At 46.7% G+C, this 16,112-nt stretch overlaps 1 protein-coding gene and 1 long non-coding RNA gene across 9 annotated transcripts; one reads left to right on the top strand and one right to left on the bottom strand.

The window, feature by feature from the left end:
- Positions 1–729: 729 nt before the first annotated feature.
- On the bottom strand, positions 730–12,359 carry LSM14B (LSM family member 14B). Of its 7 annotated transcripts, none has more exons than XM_027472845.3 (10): positions 12,057–12,349; positions 7,606–7,769; positions 7,116–7,251; positions 6,545–6,661; positions 4,524–4,694; positions 4,321–4,401; positions 3,135–3,296; positions 2,802–2,955; positions 2,447–2,626; positions 730–2,088 (listed from the first exon to the last, which is right to left on the bottom strand). In XM_027472845.3, the coding sequence occupies exons 1-9, from the start codon at positions 12,175–12,177 to the stop codon at positions 2,455–2,457; spliced, it is 1,278 nt and encodes a 425-aa protein (XP_027328646.1). In that variant the 5' UTR covers positions 12,178–12,349; the 3' UTR covers positions 730–2,088; positions 2,447–2,454. The 7 variants fall into 7 exon arrangements, with proteins under 7 accessions (XP_027328646.1, XP_027328647.1, XP_027328651.1 ...); XM_027472846.3 differs by having other exon boundaries at positions 4,321–4,398; positions 12,057–12,348; XM_027472850.3 differs by lacking the exon at positions 3,135–3,296 and having other exon boundaries at positions 12,057–12,359.
- A 153-nt stretch (positions 12,360–12,512) lies between these two features.
- Positions 12,513–16,112, top strand: LOC139999196 (uncharacterized). 2 transcript variants are annotated; one of them, XR_011804416.1, is made up of 3 exons: positions 12,513–13,135; positions 14,010–14,112; positions 14,385–16,112. It is a non-coding gene; the product is annotated as an uncharacterized lncRNA (long non-coding RNA). The 2 variants fall into 2 exon arrangements; XR_011804415.1 differs by having other exon boundaries at positions 12,513–14,112.

Genomic DNA, 16,112 nt, shown 5'->3' with positions numbered 1-16,112 from the left:
ACATCACTGCCACAGAGTGAGCCAGGTACCACACTCAGCTCAGAGGGGCCAAGATCTGTCCACAGGACAGCAGCTCCAGGAGCGTCAGCAGCACCAGTTGTGTCTTACGTATCAGGTTGAGGTTAAGTGCAGCACAAAGAGAGCTACTGCCTTGGAAAGGAATTACAGACGTTGGAGTTGAGTTCTCATTTCACCACAGTCACACAGGACAAGCTCTGAAGCGCTCACCGCTCCGTTGACTTTGGCAACGCAATTCCATCTTCACACTGCAGCGCCCCAGTGGCTGTTTTGCCATCACAGAAATGAAAGGCTTGCAGCAGCTCCCAAATAAGCTATTTCAGCACACGCCCTGTGTGCTGCTCTGAGCCCAGATAAAGGCAGTTGTGGCTACCGAACCAGAAGCCACCCAGAACAAGCTCTCATTAAGCTCCACCAGCACAGACTCACGCTGCAGGCTCAGGGCAGTTTGGGCCACACCACCATTCCTTCGGGTCACAGCACCCTTCCTTCAGGCAAATTCTCACCACCCAGACCTCCCACAGGGGGCAGAACACAGGATACCAGTAACAGCAGCATTCAGTAGCTGTACCAGAGGTTTTAAGCACCCTTTCTAAACACTGCACGACCCTTCCCATCAGTTTCCTCTGACCAATTTGAGCCCTGGACATCTGACAAGTTGTACAGGCTGATGCTAGCAAGCTACGGACAGAACAAAGTAGGAGGAAAACATTAAACATTTACATGTTTATTATAATTACAATTTACATTACTCCAAAGAGCAGCCCCACTGCTATGTTCTAACTCTTAGCAAGAAAGTCCTACAAAAATAAATCCAAGCTTTTACAGTAACCTAAGTCAATGCATAACTAAAAAAATTCTAGCTATGTAAGGGGTTCAGTCATCAAGGTGCTTTTTCAACAAAATTCCCTACCAACCGAAAAAGGGACACATGCCTATAGCAATTTAACCCACTTATTCATGCAAACAAATGTAACCCCTTCCCTCCCAGCCCCTCTCCCCACATACAGATTTTTAAAAACAAAAAGAAAAACAACTAAACTATTTACAGTATGGGGGTATAGAGGAAACAACTTAAACATGCCCGTCTGTTAAGCTTCATTATATGGACTCCCCATTCCTAGTTTAATGAAAACATTCCATAGTGTTCCACCACAGTCTACTAGTGTACAGAGAACTGTTTGCGTTCAGTACTGGATGAGCAAGGTACAAATTGAGGCGAGGAGCCAGAGCTCCAGCCCCCCCGGCAGCCAGCTGCTGCCACGGACTCCCCACTTGGTGCACATCCACCGGGTGCACACAGCAGCAGCGTCCCCGCTGCTCCACCCTGCTGAGGACACAACACGCTGCCCTCCCGCCCTGCCCTGCCCTGGTGAGAGGCTCGAAGCCTCTGAGGAGTGCCCAGCACCCTTAACTCGAGGGAGAGTCATGGTTCTGCACGAACCTGCTGTACCTCCACATCAGTACCAGGTGGCAAACAGTTGTACAGTCGTTTACACTACTACATGATCAACAATCCAGTATTCCCAAGTGACAATATACATAACTCCCCAGCACCAGGAATCCACTTTTTTTTTTCAGATGCCAAGTGCTACTTCACACATGCTGCCAAGAACAGTAAGACCAGCAGCACCAAAGAATTCATTTGGTTACTCAGAACAAACAAGTTAGCTGGTTTATTTCAAGTGAGCTTTGGTTCCATGTTAAAATACCATGATTTATCTTCTTCAGGGTTCAGAAAAGGAGTCTGACTTTGAGCTTAGACTATAGCAGCCTTTGAGAGACCCAGAAAGAAGAACCATGTAAATTAGTCTGCACTTAAAAAGAAAAAAAAACAATAAAGAAAAGACACCCTGAAGAAGGTACCCCTGAACACATTCCCTCTTCCAAAGAATACTCCAGCTGACAGTTGCTGGTCCAAAAAAAGTCCAGAATATAAGCAGTAGTACATGAAGTTCTGTCACTTGAGCTGAGACAGTAAACAATATGAACCATTTTCCCACATTAGTGCAGCAGTTGGTTGTTTTCTTTCTATGTACAGTTTCATCCTCTCAGGAGAGAAGTTCGAACCTATGCAGGAAAAAGGCAGAATTAGGGAAGATCCCCTGGATATCAAACCTAAGAAAAAGCAACAGAAGTTTATATTTGTTTATCAACTGACATGCTTGGCTGTAAAGTCTCACTGAAACAAACAGCTCTCACTTTCTGGAACAGGCAGAAGGTTAACCCCAGAAAAATTAAAACCACCGGTATTTCCCTTACATGACTTGTAAGGGCAGATCAGACACAGTAAGGGATGATTCTTGATACATCAGAGACTGGAGAGCAAGGTGAGGTTGCAAAGACAGTTCAGGTAAAGAACAAGAGAAAAGCCAAGCTCAGGGACAGTATTTGTTCCTGCTAAAAAAAAAAAAAAAAAAAAACTTGCCTCTGCAGTTACACTCTGCCAGTACCAGCTCTGTGAGTGGTTTGGTTCCGTCTTGCTGCTCCAGTACCCCTTCCACCTCGAAATCCACCACGAAAGCTGCGGCCACGAAGGAACCGGCCAGACACTCCAAACGTCTCAGTATTGAGTTTCCTTTCTTCAGCCCATGTGGTACGTCTAGAACTGAACAAGACACCATTCAGACTTGTGTGGCCATACTCCCTTCTGAAGATTTTGTTCATTTTCCTGTTTTTTCTTCTTGCATTTTGAGACTTAAGAGTTGCATGTTACACCATGCTACACATTTAGCTTTTTACACAATTTTAGTTATAATTCAAGTTTTATTAGACATACTCACCTGGATTTCAGTTCTGAGGAGATGTTGTCAAAGAAAGACTTGGATTTATCATAATAGCAGTTGGGTCCCAGGAGGTCCTCCTCTGCATTACCATCGTTGTTTTGGGTTGCCACTCCAGGGTCCCCTTTCTCTTCCCCCGTCTCTGCTTTGTCATCTGAAGATAATAAAACGCATTACACCTCCTTGAGGCACACCGAAGAGCCATCTGTTCTCTTGCTCCCTCATACAAGATTTGAGATGCTGCCACATGTAATCACGCGATTTCTCAGCATGAGTTTTTCTATGCAGTGTTTACTACTAGCTCAGCAATTCGTATTTAATGAAGCCACAAACCTTTAAAGTTTAGTTTCTTCTTGAATTCTTTATCAAGTTCCTCTCTGTTGAATTGTGCATTTGCACTTTCAAAGTCAAAGTCACCTTCAAACTTTATTGTATTTTCCTTCACAGTAGTTGGTCTGTTTTGTCCTCTAGAACGATTTCTGGTTCTCCTGTTTCCTGAAAGCAGGAGAGTTTAAACACTTGGTAACGTGCAGGGAGGTTAAATGACTTGCTCAAGACCAGAGGAAACCAGGATTAGAACTCGGGAGTTTCTGGCTTCCAGTCCTGTGGTTAGGCCACACCTCTTTGAAAGTAACTTCTGAACTTGGCTGTAGAAAACATATTACAGTGATATTTTACCTTTCTGAAAAGCATTCCTGAACGTCACTCTTACCACTAAGACAGAGCATGTCCAACTTTCCCTTCAGCATGAGGACAGAAAACAAAAGAAGTACTACACCGGGTAAAGCTAAGGGAAGGGACAGGCTATCAAGTCTGCTTGCTGATTTGTGAGCATGTTACCTATGGTCTGTAAACCTGTTACGATGGGACAATACCCAAGACTCATCTACCCACAAAGGGAGCTTGTACTTTGTAATTTCTTAGTTGTAAAGCAGAAGCTATCAGCTCCTTTCTGAAAAAAAAAATAATATATATATACACACATATATATATAATTCCCCTTCTAAAGCACTGCCTTCAGCCAAACAAATTTGAAGACCCAGCATCTCAACTTCTGTTTCCTGCCTTTTCTCATGTTGCTTGGGCAGGGATGTCTCCTTGAAGTTAACTTCACTTTCTTTTGACCTGTGCTTAAACTGAAGTCATTATAAGAACTATGTTCTACAGAACCAAGAACTCCCAAAGACCTTTCTACTTAAACGTACGAAATCTTTGAACAGGCTGCCCTTCCCAGTTAAAAAGACAAATCAGGTTTCAGAAAAATCTAGTTGTTGCTGCCAAGTCACAGCATCAGTTTTTTGTGATGTACCTCTGGTTTCCAGAAGACACCAGAATTTTGTTCCTGGAAGGTTCTGAACTTCTATGGCTCCAGAAGCTATTTTGTTAGGGAAGCACCTCTAGATGGCCAAAGACTTATCAAGCTTTACTTTGCCCCTAGCATTCTGTCCAATAATCCTTTGTTGAAATTAACATTTGCTTTTATATGCTAAAGCACATCTTTGGTGTCAGATTAACCTACCCGATCTTCTCCTTTGAGGTCTTCTGTTTTCATCATTCACCTGCCCTTGGGGTTGCACAGGTGGTGCCTGAACTGTATCTACTGAACAAGAAAGCAACTCAATGAAGGAGCACAGGAGCAGAACTGGAAGAGTTGAGTCTTGCTATACACCTTTGAAGGATGCCTAAAAATGGCACTTCAAGGCTCGAGTGGTACATACGCACCGTTTGTCTTAGTGTTGCTCTGCGGAACCTGCCGTCCATTGCGCTGAACCCCCGGAGTTACTTTCACCGGGGGCGGCTTTTGTGAATTCATGTTGTCGACTGGGCCAGTCTGAACAGCCTGCTCTACCATGGGGCTTTTGCGGACTGGGTGAACAGGCGGAAAGCCAGCACCTGGAAAAAATTCCAATGATTAAGTGCCTCTCAGACAGCGTGCCGATGTTACTCAAATCCTACCCACTCCTATGGAGAAGCCATTTTGTCAAGAATTACTCAAAACCTTGTGTTTATCATTGCATGCTATGCTTAAGTGGCATATACACTAGGTAAGGCACTGCTGCTGTAACAAGCCTTGGCTCTCAAATCCAGAGCCTTAAATCAGAAAAAAACTACACATTTCTTAAACCAAGTTCAGAGACACACTTCAGATAAACAAACCAGGTCAGTCTCAGAGTTTATACACCTAGAAATCAAGTTTTGCTATCTTTGGTTATGCAGGATTGTACTTTACATAATACTTTATATCTGAAGCAAAAAAAAAAAAAACACCCTACCACTTTGAAATCACTCAAGAAAAAACTTCCCCACTTTTTTTTGTCTAAAAAAAAAAAAAGTTTGCTGCAAAAGTTCAACAACCTCAACAATATCCCATTCTGTAAGCCATTTTAGAAGCCCTTTAACTACTTGAAGTACTGTCATTGCTTATTGTTAGCTTTCCAATAAAGAAAACCTGAAACCAGACCAGGATCTCAAAGTTACCCTTTTAAATTCCTTCTTGGTCAAGGCCAAAGTGTTACCAAGACTTCTGTTGCTCTTCCATCCAGGCTTATTTATTCACACTACAAAACATGTAAATACTTTTCATGGTTTGGTATACCTTACACCAATTATATTAGAAAGTGACAGTCTTCAGTACTCAGAAGAAATACTGCATTCTAGGTTTAAGTAGAAGTTTTGGAGCGCTACAGCTTTACGTAGTTATGCATAGGAACCACTTGGAAGCAAACTTTAACTCAATACACTTTACGAGCAAGAAAAGTGAAAAAGCTGAAGAGTACACACAAACCAAGCCACTGACACTTCTGGGTCACCCAAGTCCACATGAGATATACCCAGTAGGTAACATCATGCAGGTTCCCAGTTATGTACACCTGGAAAACTTGCAAGGAAGACAGACACAGCCTAAGGATTATTCAACAGGACAAAGCTGCTGTGCAAGTTTAACATGAGAAAGTTTCAAAGCGTAGCCAGAATATTGGGAAAGTACGTACAGATGGATGGCCAAAACCAGAAAGTAAGTAGAAACAGTTTCATGCCAACACAAGCATACATGCTTAAGTTAAAAACAGATGAAACTAATTACCATGTTTAAATGCAGGCTGCACCTGGACACTCTGCTCTGAGGATGGTCAGTCTAGTTATCCCTACTCAAACTCCTTTAAAATTTGTTTAAGCATAGAAGCAGGCACCTAGAACTGTTACCTCAGCTTACCACAACTCAGAAATTGCTTACTGTTAGTCATGCTTTGCTAATTGGGAGTCTTGACAAGGTACACTGCCCCATCATGCACAAAATATATCCTGAAGTTTCCTCAATTACAACAATTCCCCTGTATTTTCTACTAGGTTATTTATTTTTTTAACAGCAAGGCCACCCACAATTTAAGCAGTGTGCTTGTCTTTCTAGGAAAGACCAACTAATTCCTCACCCAGTCCCTAAGCTGACGCATGCTCCTGGGCAGGATGTAGCACAACATCCCTAAGCCTCAGCCCTCTCCTGATACTTACACAGGACGATCCACAGTCCTTTACTTTCCTTTCTCCTGTTTCCTCTAATTGATACTTCTGGAACAGGAGGAAGTAATACTTCATGTAAGGAAAAGCAACAACAGCCAAGAACAAACTCGTTTGACTAGCATTACCCATGTAAGTACTATCGTTCTAGGAGGGGGTTAACAAGAACAGATTGTTTGCAAGTGCCATGCAGTTCTTCCAAATATTTGGAGTCCTCAAACTGCTGTTACCCTTGGAAGAGAGCTGATGGGGCTCTGAAGACATGTCAGGCTCTGAAACAGGTTGTGGAGACGGAGAAGAACTAGGGCTGGAAGCAGCTGCTGATGCTGGAGGGCTTACCAATTTCTCTAAAGAGATAGAGGGAAGAAGAGAAAGCAAAAAGATATATGGATAAGATACAAGGTAGTGAAACATCTGAAGGACTTGGAAAAGAGATACAAGAATCTCTAGAACAGCATTAGAGCAGCTTATTTAGTCCTCTCTGGGAACACAAGTTCTTTTTCACGTGTGCTGTGTGTGTAAGGTATGTTAGACTAGAAATAAACTGGCCTCAATGTTAGGGATTCACATTACTTTCAGAAAAAAAAACTTTAACTCTTTAGTCTCTTTCGTGTATGCATGCGTCAATGAAAGATGGGCCTCCTTGCAGTAAGAGTGCTGCACAAAGGTTTTAACTTATTCACTGGTTGCTGCAGCCTGACACTCGGCAAGGAATTCAGCATGAGTTACTGTTATTTGCTGTCACGGTAGCTGTGTACAAGGACCGTACCTTTATTCTAGCAAGTAAAAGACTGTACTTACCTAAACCTAATGAAGCTGCGTACTGCTGGCTAAGTAAAGAGTTGGCAGCAAGCTGGCTGTAAGGTGGCATACCTCTAAACGGGCTGTAAGGCACATGTGGCTGAAAGGAGGATGTGGAGGCAGAGCCCAGTGAAGACTGTAACAAGACAAAGTACATTTCCATTTACAGTGTCCAGAAGTCAACTTGCTTTGGTAGTGATTCTTTACTTCAGTACAGCGTTATTAATGCTTAAGAAAACACTGAGAAGCGTTAGTTTGCCCACATCCTCAGCTAGTAAACTCTCTCAGGTTTTCTTGACAGAAGTCTTTAATCCTGCTAATCTAAACATTAAAGTGAAATTCAGAATGCTTCCCAAAATCTGAAGATTCTGGATTCTGAAGATTCAGGAGACATTGACTGGCTTTCACTTCTATCACTTTATATCAAAATCCAGTCTTTCATCGCCAGCGTTTTACCATAGCTGCCTAGCTCCACTTCAGGCTAACTTACTTGAACAATGGCAGGATCTTGTGGCAGGGTATGTTGAGCTTTTGGAGGTTCACAGACCGTGATGTCTTTGATGTCGCTTCCTCGGAAAATAATGTATTCATAGATTTCTTCTCTTGGAGGAGCAGGTCTGTCTGTGGGCCGGTCTTCAGTACCAAAGGACCGCACTTTAGCATCAGAAAGATTACCATTAGTCCAGTATTATCTTTACAACACTGCACAAGTTAAAACTTACACAATTAGAGTGCTCTCGTAATGCTTTGGCTCCCCTTATCCCACACAACTCTCAAATGCCAACTTTCCCAGCAGCCTGCATAAACGTATTTGTTTACAACTAACTGTGAAGGTGAAGACCATAGACCAGTTGCAAAGAAACCTACCAAAAACCCGAGGATTTTCCCACAGTGCTGTACTGCCATAGTCACCTTCCCTCCCCATCCCATATACACACACAGCTTGAGACAACTGCCACTGCAGAGAGGCCTCTGGCAGCAGGGAAAAATTCTTAGACTTCAGGGCTCAAATTTGTACCTTTGGTTTCAGTTATTTGTTACTCAGATTTTTACAGATAAGTTCATACAGATATTTTTTTATTAATAACAAGAGGTTACTGTTGAAATTCACTCCATGCTAATGGTTTCATATTTAGCTTTTTAAGGGATAAATCTAAGACCTTAGCACCTACTGAGGCTTTGCTCAGTTTCAGGCACCAGAAGACTTGAGCAGGTACTAGGCAGAATGATGTCACACATTAGAGTGGAAAAAAGGCAGTAATTGAGTGTGTGGCTGCCAGGGAGGAGCGTAAATTAACTCAATCTATTAAACAGGAAGAGGTCAGGCTCAGACTTACTACTTAGTTAGGGAAAGAAAACAGGCAGCAGTCACTTTAGACACTGGAGTATGAAAGTCTGGAATTAGCTACAGAATGAGCACATTTGCAGATTTTTTGCCACAACTTAGAGAGGTTTGTTTTCCATCTTCATGGAGCTTGGTCAATTCAGATAAACACCAGCACATCTTCACCTGATATACGCACTCTGGCATTGGAAGAATTCCAGGCTGGAGTTGCATCACTCAGTTCTAGCAGGTTACCACCTAACTACCCAGCCTTTCAGCCAGGACCCAGCAGCAGTCCTGCAATACCTTCACAAATTCCATCCTAACCAGACCTTTCCCAAGCATCTGCCATATCACAGCCCGTGGTGGTGTGGCAGCCAGCCACCACTCTGACTTCCCAGCTGGACAGATAAGCACCGACAGCCCCGTCACGTAGACGATAGGGGACAGCTCCCCCACAAAGAAGGCTGCAAGAGCTGGACCAGCTCAATCCTCCTGCTGAGCATCCCTGCTATCCTGCAGCAGCACTAACTTATTAACAAGTGGTGATGGTTGGAGGCAGGACTGCCTGTCAGATGTCCTCAGATGGAAAGCTGCATCCAGGCAAACTCCCCCACCAAGCCAGGGTTCATACTGCACCGCAGTCGTCGAGTCCCACTTATGCCCAACACACGTGAGCTCACACAGAGCATTAAGCTCAGGTCAATGCCAAACTTGTCCCCACCTTGCTGTTTTAGCACCTCAGCTTATACCTAAGTGGTGCAAGCACAGTCAGTTGCTTCCTCTGAATGCCATCTTCCATTAGTTACTAGGGTAGAAAAGCCTCCAAGTTATTTTAGATCTCCAGCTGCTGTTTGATCGTATTACAACTGTAACCTAGTCAACTAGAAGCAGATTATAAACTGAAAGCAATACTTACAGCCTTTTAGACATGAACCATACTGATATCCCTGGTCAAGATTAGATTATTACAGCATCCAGCTCAGGGCAATGGATGTTAAAGCTACCCAGGAGCTACTGCAGAATCCCACAGCTAGCTGGGAAAGCACAATGCCTTCTCTCAGCCCGTCACTTGCCACATGGAGAAATTCGGGACCTGCAGAGCCTGAAGCTGTGCAGGCAGCCTCTCAGTTGGCTGGGCTCAAGGTTCCCAACTGAAAGGGTGGAAAACGATGTCCTTGTTGTAGACAAAACAGCAGTGATGGCATTTGAGAGGCCTCTAGGAGTTGAGCACACCCACCCCTGTATCTGAAGTGTTTAATGATTTTTGGCACAGCCCAAAGCACAGCTTCGGGTTTCTGGGAGGACTGGAGGGCTGTCTCCCATGAAGAGTTACAGTGACTATTGTTTACAGATGAACAGGAAATCAATCCCACACTGTGCTGCAGCTAGTGCTCCACGACACAGTTTGTATTCACATGCAGGACTCAAAGCTAGACCACTGACGGGTCAGGAAGCACACAGAACAAGAGGGACTGGATGCCTAGAAGAGCTCACACGGGTGTTTCTTGCTCAAAACCTGTAGTTTCTTCAGACTTCTGCAGAAAGTGAAGTTACTGGGGCTCACTGCCAGCAGGAGGCTCATTATCTACTGTGTTCTGACCACTGCTTGTAATTTAAGTTTAACATCTAATGAGATGGACAACTTTCTTTCAGCACTTAATTAAGCACATGGAATCTTCTTATCCAGCATTTAAGTTGTTGCACATGTTGAGATTTAACAGGAACAACGTTCAAATCAATTGAAGTGAGCTCTGCTTTGAGTAAGAAGCCGAACCAGATTCCTTCCTGAGGTTCCTTTCAACCTCGGTTGTTCTTTGTACTATTTGGGATGATAAAAATCAGGAGAAAAGCAAAACACAATACATGCAGTCTGTATTAAAGTTGTCTGAACCATAAACATTGGCATTTGGGGATTAACAATAATTTACCCGCTATCTAGACATCAATTGCCCATCAGTAGTTGGTGGCAGTGCTTTTTTAACCCTCCAGACCACATGCTTTCAACCAAACCCACCCAAACAGTGTTGGCGCTGCTGTCACTGACTTCAGCACCATTGCCGTGCTCGTAATTCTGACATTAATTTTGATATGAAGTCTCAGAATTTTAAAAAGTCTCTGAGCTGCAACAAAAAGCAGGCTTTGCACTGTAAAGTTTAAAGCAGCAAGTGGAAAAATGAGCATTTTTCCATGTATCGTAACTACTCAGAAATTCCAGTTCTTCAAAACTGAACGCTGAGAGCCCGATAAACACAAGATCTGGCAGATATATTATAAAGAGCACGTGCTCTCTCACACCATAAAACATTTCATCACATGTGCCTTTGAAACATACCACTTCAGCTCTGCAGTAGCAAGTGCTATATGGAAGCCAGAGCTACATGAGAAACCATCCCTGCTTTCTGCTGCAGGAAGGTGAAGGCCATTCTGCACATACAGAAAAGGAACCGCATACTTTCTGAGGTATCTCACTTAATTAATAGCAGTTTATACATTTAGACAAACAGCCCAAAAAAAAGAAAGTGAATTCATGAAAACTCACATCCTTAACTCCAGATTAAATACCAGCAGGTTTCAGGTGCTCGTGCTCAACACAACCCAAACAGCAGTATGCTGAACCCAGACTGGCCTAGGCTGCCTCAGGTAGAGCTGAGAACCAGGCAAGCCAGCGGCTTGTTCCAGCAGATAGTCACGTGAGACAAAAAATGTTTGGTTTCTGGACAATCCCGATGGGTTGTTGAAGGCAGTGATGAAGGTTTGAACTTCCAGAACAGAGAAGAACATAACTCAGGGACACAAAAAACTGACACGCATTAGCTAGACTAGCTGAGCTAGACCATAAAAGCAATACAGAAATAAGACCTTGTTTGAGAGACTAAACAAGATAGGACAGGCTTTCCTGAGAGTAAATACAGGAGGCTCCCAGCACAGGTGACAATCAAATGCAGATTACACCACACAGCAGGAGACAGATGACTATTTCTACACGGGACCTTGGGGAGCAGCCTGCTGGGTAGGACGAACCAGCCCCACGTGCAGACACCCCACAGCGCTCTGCGTGCCCGCTCCCAACCCCTCACCGTGAGCAGAGCCCAATTATCGATCACAGGAGGAACAAAGACCCGCCGACAGCCGTGCAGCTCTCCCCAGCAGCGGCCTGCATCCCTACCCAACCCCAGCGCTGCCTGGCACCCAGCTGGAGCCCAGAGGGGCAAACCCAGCCCTAACACCACCACATAATTTTTTAGGTAACAACGCGAGGGGACAGAACCAGCCCCTCAGAGCTCTGCCACCCCCGGGCAGGGGGGTAACCCACCCCCCCCCCAGCCCCTCAGGAGCCCCTCATACTGGGGGGGGAGCCCCCGGGGCTGAGGCAGCTCCGGCTGCTGCTGACTCACCCGGAGCCGCCCCCCCCTTCCCTGGGCAGCCCCCGGCCGCACCTCAGCGGCGAGGCCCAGGCTCATTGTTCAGGCCCAGCCGGGCCCGAGGCGCCCCCCCCCATCCCCTCACAGCGCCGGCCTAGGCCCTGCCTCCCTCCCCTCCCCCCCCGCTTCCCAAAATCTCCTCACAACACCCCCCCCCTTCCCACCTCACCCCCCCACCCCCCCGCGCCTCACCCTTGGCCAGCGCCACGGTGGAGTTCTCGGTGTCGATGGTGTAGAGGATGCCCTCATAGCGGATCTGCGCCTTGGAGATCAGGCTGATCTTGCTGCCGATGTAAGGGGTCCCCGAGCTCATGGCGCCGCCGGGCCGGGGCCGGGGCCAGGACCGGGGCCGGGCCGCTGTGAGGGGCGGAGGCCGCGCGCAGAGGGGGTGCCACCGCCGCCGCCGCCCGCCCACGCACACTGCGGAGCCGGGAGCCCCGCCGCGCCCGCCTTATATAGGGCGGAGGGAGACGCGCTGGGGGGGAGGCAGCGCGGGGGCGTGCTGCGGCCCGCGCCGCGCATGCGCCGTCTGCGCGCCGCTATTGACCAGACGGGAGACGGGGTCAGACGCGGAGGGATAGGAAGGGGGGGGGGGGAGGAGGAGGAGGAGGGAAAGGAGGAGGGAGGGAGGGGGGGGGAAGCCCGCGGCTCGCGTCACGTGACGGGCCCAGGCGAGGTTGCCACGTGCGCTGCGGGCGGGGCGGGGCGGGGAGGGGAGGGGCGAGGGCTCGCGCGCTTCCCGCCCTTCCCGCGCGCTGTGAGGGGAAAGAGGGGGGGGGGGGGGAGGCGTGACAGGACCGCGCTGCGCCGCCCGCCCGCGGTGGGAGGGGGGGGGGGTTTGGGGACATAAAGCGGGGCTCTGTCACACAGCGTGGGGGTGTCACACACCTCAAGGTTCTCCCAAAACACGGGGTTTCTCCCCAAACACGAGGGGTTGTCCCAAAACGCGGGGGTTCCTCACACAACTCACGCCCTCCTCACAGAACCTCCCCGGGGGCTGCCATCGCCTCAGCGCCCTGACGGGAGCCGCTCCCCCCCCCCTCAGCCCGCTCTGACAGCAGCCCGGGAGCTGATGGCCGCCTCCCCAGCCCCTCGCCCTCATCCTCCGGCTCCGTGAGGCCGGCGGAGCTGTACCCGGGGCCTTTGTTCCCAGAGCCGGGCCGCAGCTGGAGGACGGGGCCGTGCCCGCCACCTCCCCCGGGGAGCTCCGCGGCCATCTGCGGGGCAGCCGGGGCCAAGCGGCGGCATCTGGCGGCCCGGGGTGGCGGGAGGTGAAGCCTCCGTGAGGCGCTGTGTGTGTGTGTGTGAGGGGGGGGGGGGGGTCGGGAGGGACGGGGCAAGGCGACCGCCCTCAGGGAGCGGGTCGCTAATTCGTGTGACGCGAAGGGAGCGGAGTCAAAGGCGGCAGCTGGAGACAATGCAGCGGGAGCCATTGTCTGGGCGGCAGGCGGCTCGCCTCCAGCCCCCGGTTGCATCTTCCAGCAAGGGAAGGCGGCGGCTCCGGCCTCCCGGTACCGGGACCCGTGGGCCGTGCCTGGGAGCCGCTCTCTGGATGCCCCCGGTGTGTTTTTTGTGGTGGTTGTGGGGCCCCAAGAGCTGCCCCCCCCCCCCCCCCCCCAGCCTGAAGGGGAACGACGCCTGCCTCGCTCTCCCTTACGGCCACAGGCTTTCTCTTGTTAAATCTTCATTGTTTTTTAGCTTGGAGACAGTTGCTAAAATATCAAATAAATGGTTCCATGACATCCGAATTGGGCAAAGTATGTTTTTTTTGAATACAAATTCAGCCTACCTGTCCTTAGCTCGGCCTTGGGTACAACCTATACAGAGCAAGAAAGATCCTTTTTATTGAGGTAAATGGTGCTCCTCAGTGGGCAAATTGCTGCTTAAAAACTTCCCTGATGGAATAAACCTCATCTAGCTTCCCTATATGAGGAGTGTCTCGTTTAAGCATGTGGAAAAGCTCAAATGGAGAAAAGGCAGGGTGAGAAGGAATTACCAAATGCTCAATTCACAGGCAAACAAATAATTGTTCTGAGTGGGGAAAATGATAGTAGTAAAGATAACGTAACCCAAGGCAGAGCAGCAGTACTTCCTCTTCTGGCTTATATTCTCAAACTTTTACCCTTTCACTTTTTTTCCCAATAGCAGTAGAGGAAGGGACCATCCAGCAGTGTGGATCCTGCAGAGAGCCTAATTAAAACAGTGTGAAAAAAGAACAATACATGAAAGTGGCATAAACTATTCACAGGTAAGGAGAAATATGTAAACGTATGGAATTTTAGTTATCATCATGGCCATAAATCGACCTGTCTCTGGAAGATGCTCTTATTATAATGAATTACCTCAGTATCTTCTGACAACAGGCAAAGATAACAAGTGAGCAGCAGGACGGAAGATGACACCTGACATTTTAAATGCCCTGTTAGTTTTATTTATTCTGCTAAACAATACAGTTCTTCATCCCTTAAGCACTGGAAGGGAGGCCAAAAGAACATGTTTCACTGTTTAAATTCATGACAGGTATGCAATCCCGAGCATCCCTCATATAAAGAGGGAAGATTAAGCTTCATATGAAGAAGCTGATTGCAGTTCATTCTGGTACCAGAAAGAAACCTCACAGAGTGGTTGGTACCTGATGATAGCAGCAGACACAGCTTTCACAGAACAGCATTTTGGACCACCAGTGACCACTGGAGCCTAGACGAAGGGTACGGTCAGAGGAAAACCATGTTGCCAGAACTAAGAAGACTCCCATGACAGCTGGAATGCAACCACTGGCATTTGGGATGGTCACCACTGATAGATCTAATATCTAAAATCTAATCTAACTATCTAATAGCTAAAAAGGAGATGTGTGACTAAGAGCACTGACGAAAATTTGTGGGGTTTATGACGGAGAGATCACAGTAATGTGACTGATGGCAGCGTCCATGGCAATGTAGGTTGAACTGGCATCTGGCAGAGTTAATGACAGAGGGCAGCTGTTGGAAAGACGTCTGCAACAAACTCCAGCTGCTGGAAGAAGGGAGCCAGGCACTGGCTGCTGAAACATTTTCTCTTGTGCCTGGGTTCAGCGGGATATGTTGGCAGTTAGTTGCTGGTAGTAGGAACTACTGGGATACACACAGCTGCTGATAAAAATGGCTGCTGGTGGTAGCAGTGGTTGAACTGGAACCTGTAGCAACTGGAAGAAAACTGGTGACAGGACAGGTAAATTTTTGTTAGCTTGACAGATGGAAAGACGTCAGTGGAATTTCGAGTACAATAATAATACCACTCTGTATAAAGTGGGAGAATTAACAATAGGAGGATTGTCATTGCAACTGGAGGAGAGATCAGGGATGTGGAGTGCTACAAGTGCTATTCGCTGGTAGGAAAAAGATGAGTATCTGAAAGAGGTAGTGATTTATTTTGTGCTGCCGTATAAATTCTAGAATTTGGTTGGACGGAAAAATACCAGAGGTGGCACAGGGAAGGCTGCAGTCTTAAGGGCCTGCATCACTTCCCCAGGGAAGGAAGAGGGAAGAGGAGGGAAAAGAGGCTGGTGTAAAAAATAGAGGAAGTGAAAGTGGAACGGAGTTTTGAGATTGGGTATGGGAAACAGCACATGTTATATAAAGGAAGGCAGAAGCATGAGCCTTAGGAGAAGAAATGTTAGAAACTTGCTGGTAGTTCCAAAGAAAATGTGGTAGCTGCAGGGAAGGAAGGTAAGGTCACCAAGTACAGAACACAATTCTATAGTGATATGGGGAATGTGGAGTAGGAAAGAGTCCAGAAATGAAGGAGGGACTAGAAAAGGAACTGAAAAGATGCAGGAAAGATGAGATTAAAAAAAAAGGATCCACGCATGTAAATGTTTTTATCCTTTAAAAGAAAAGCTCATGAAGTAGAATAAAGAAAAAATATGTAAAGTCAACTGAAGAAAATTAGAATAAAGGGAAAAGAGAAGGAACAAGAATTAGATAGGAAATGAAAAGGAAAAATAGCAATATGAATAAGTAGAAAAAAAAAAAAACTTGGCAACTTTTATTTAGATAATGGATGCATCATACCGTTAGTTTCTCAGTGTCCTGTAGTCTAAAAAAAGGAGACACGATGATGTATGTAGGAAATATTGCTTCATTACATTAGTTTGTCCTACATCTCAGTGAGAGGGGTATCTCTCCTGAAGAAAAATATACATGTCATAACAATAGGTGTTTTCTTTTTTTTTGTTGTTCCAGAAATAAATACAGATATTTTAGTGCA

The sequence above is a fragment of the Anas platyrhynchos genome, chromosome 21, assembly GCF_047663525.1.
Source record: "Anas platyrhynchos isolate ZD024472 breed Pekin duck chromosome 21, IASCAAS_PekinDuck_T2T, whole genome shotgun sequence".
NCBI classification, from domain to species: domain Eukaryota; kingdom Metazoa; phylum Chordata; class Aves; order Anseriformes; family Anatidae; genus Anas; species Anas platyrhynchos.
The sequence above is the reverse complement of the archived record's forward strand: the minus strand, read 5'-3'. Positions and strand labels throughout refer to the sequence as shown.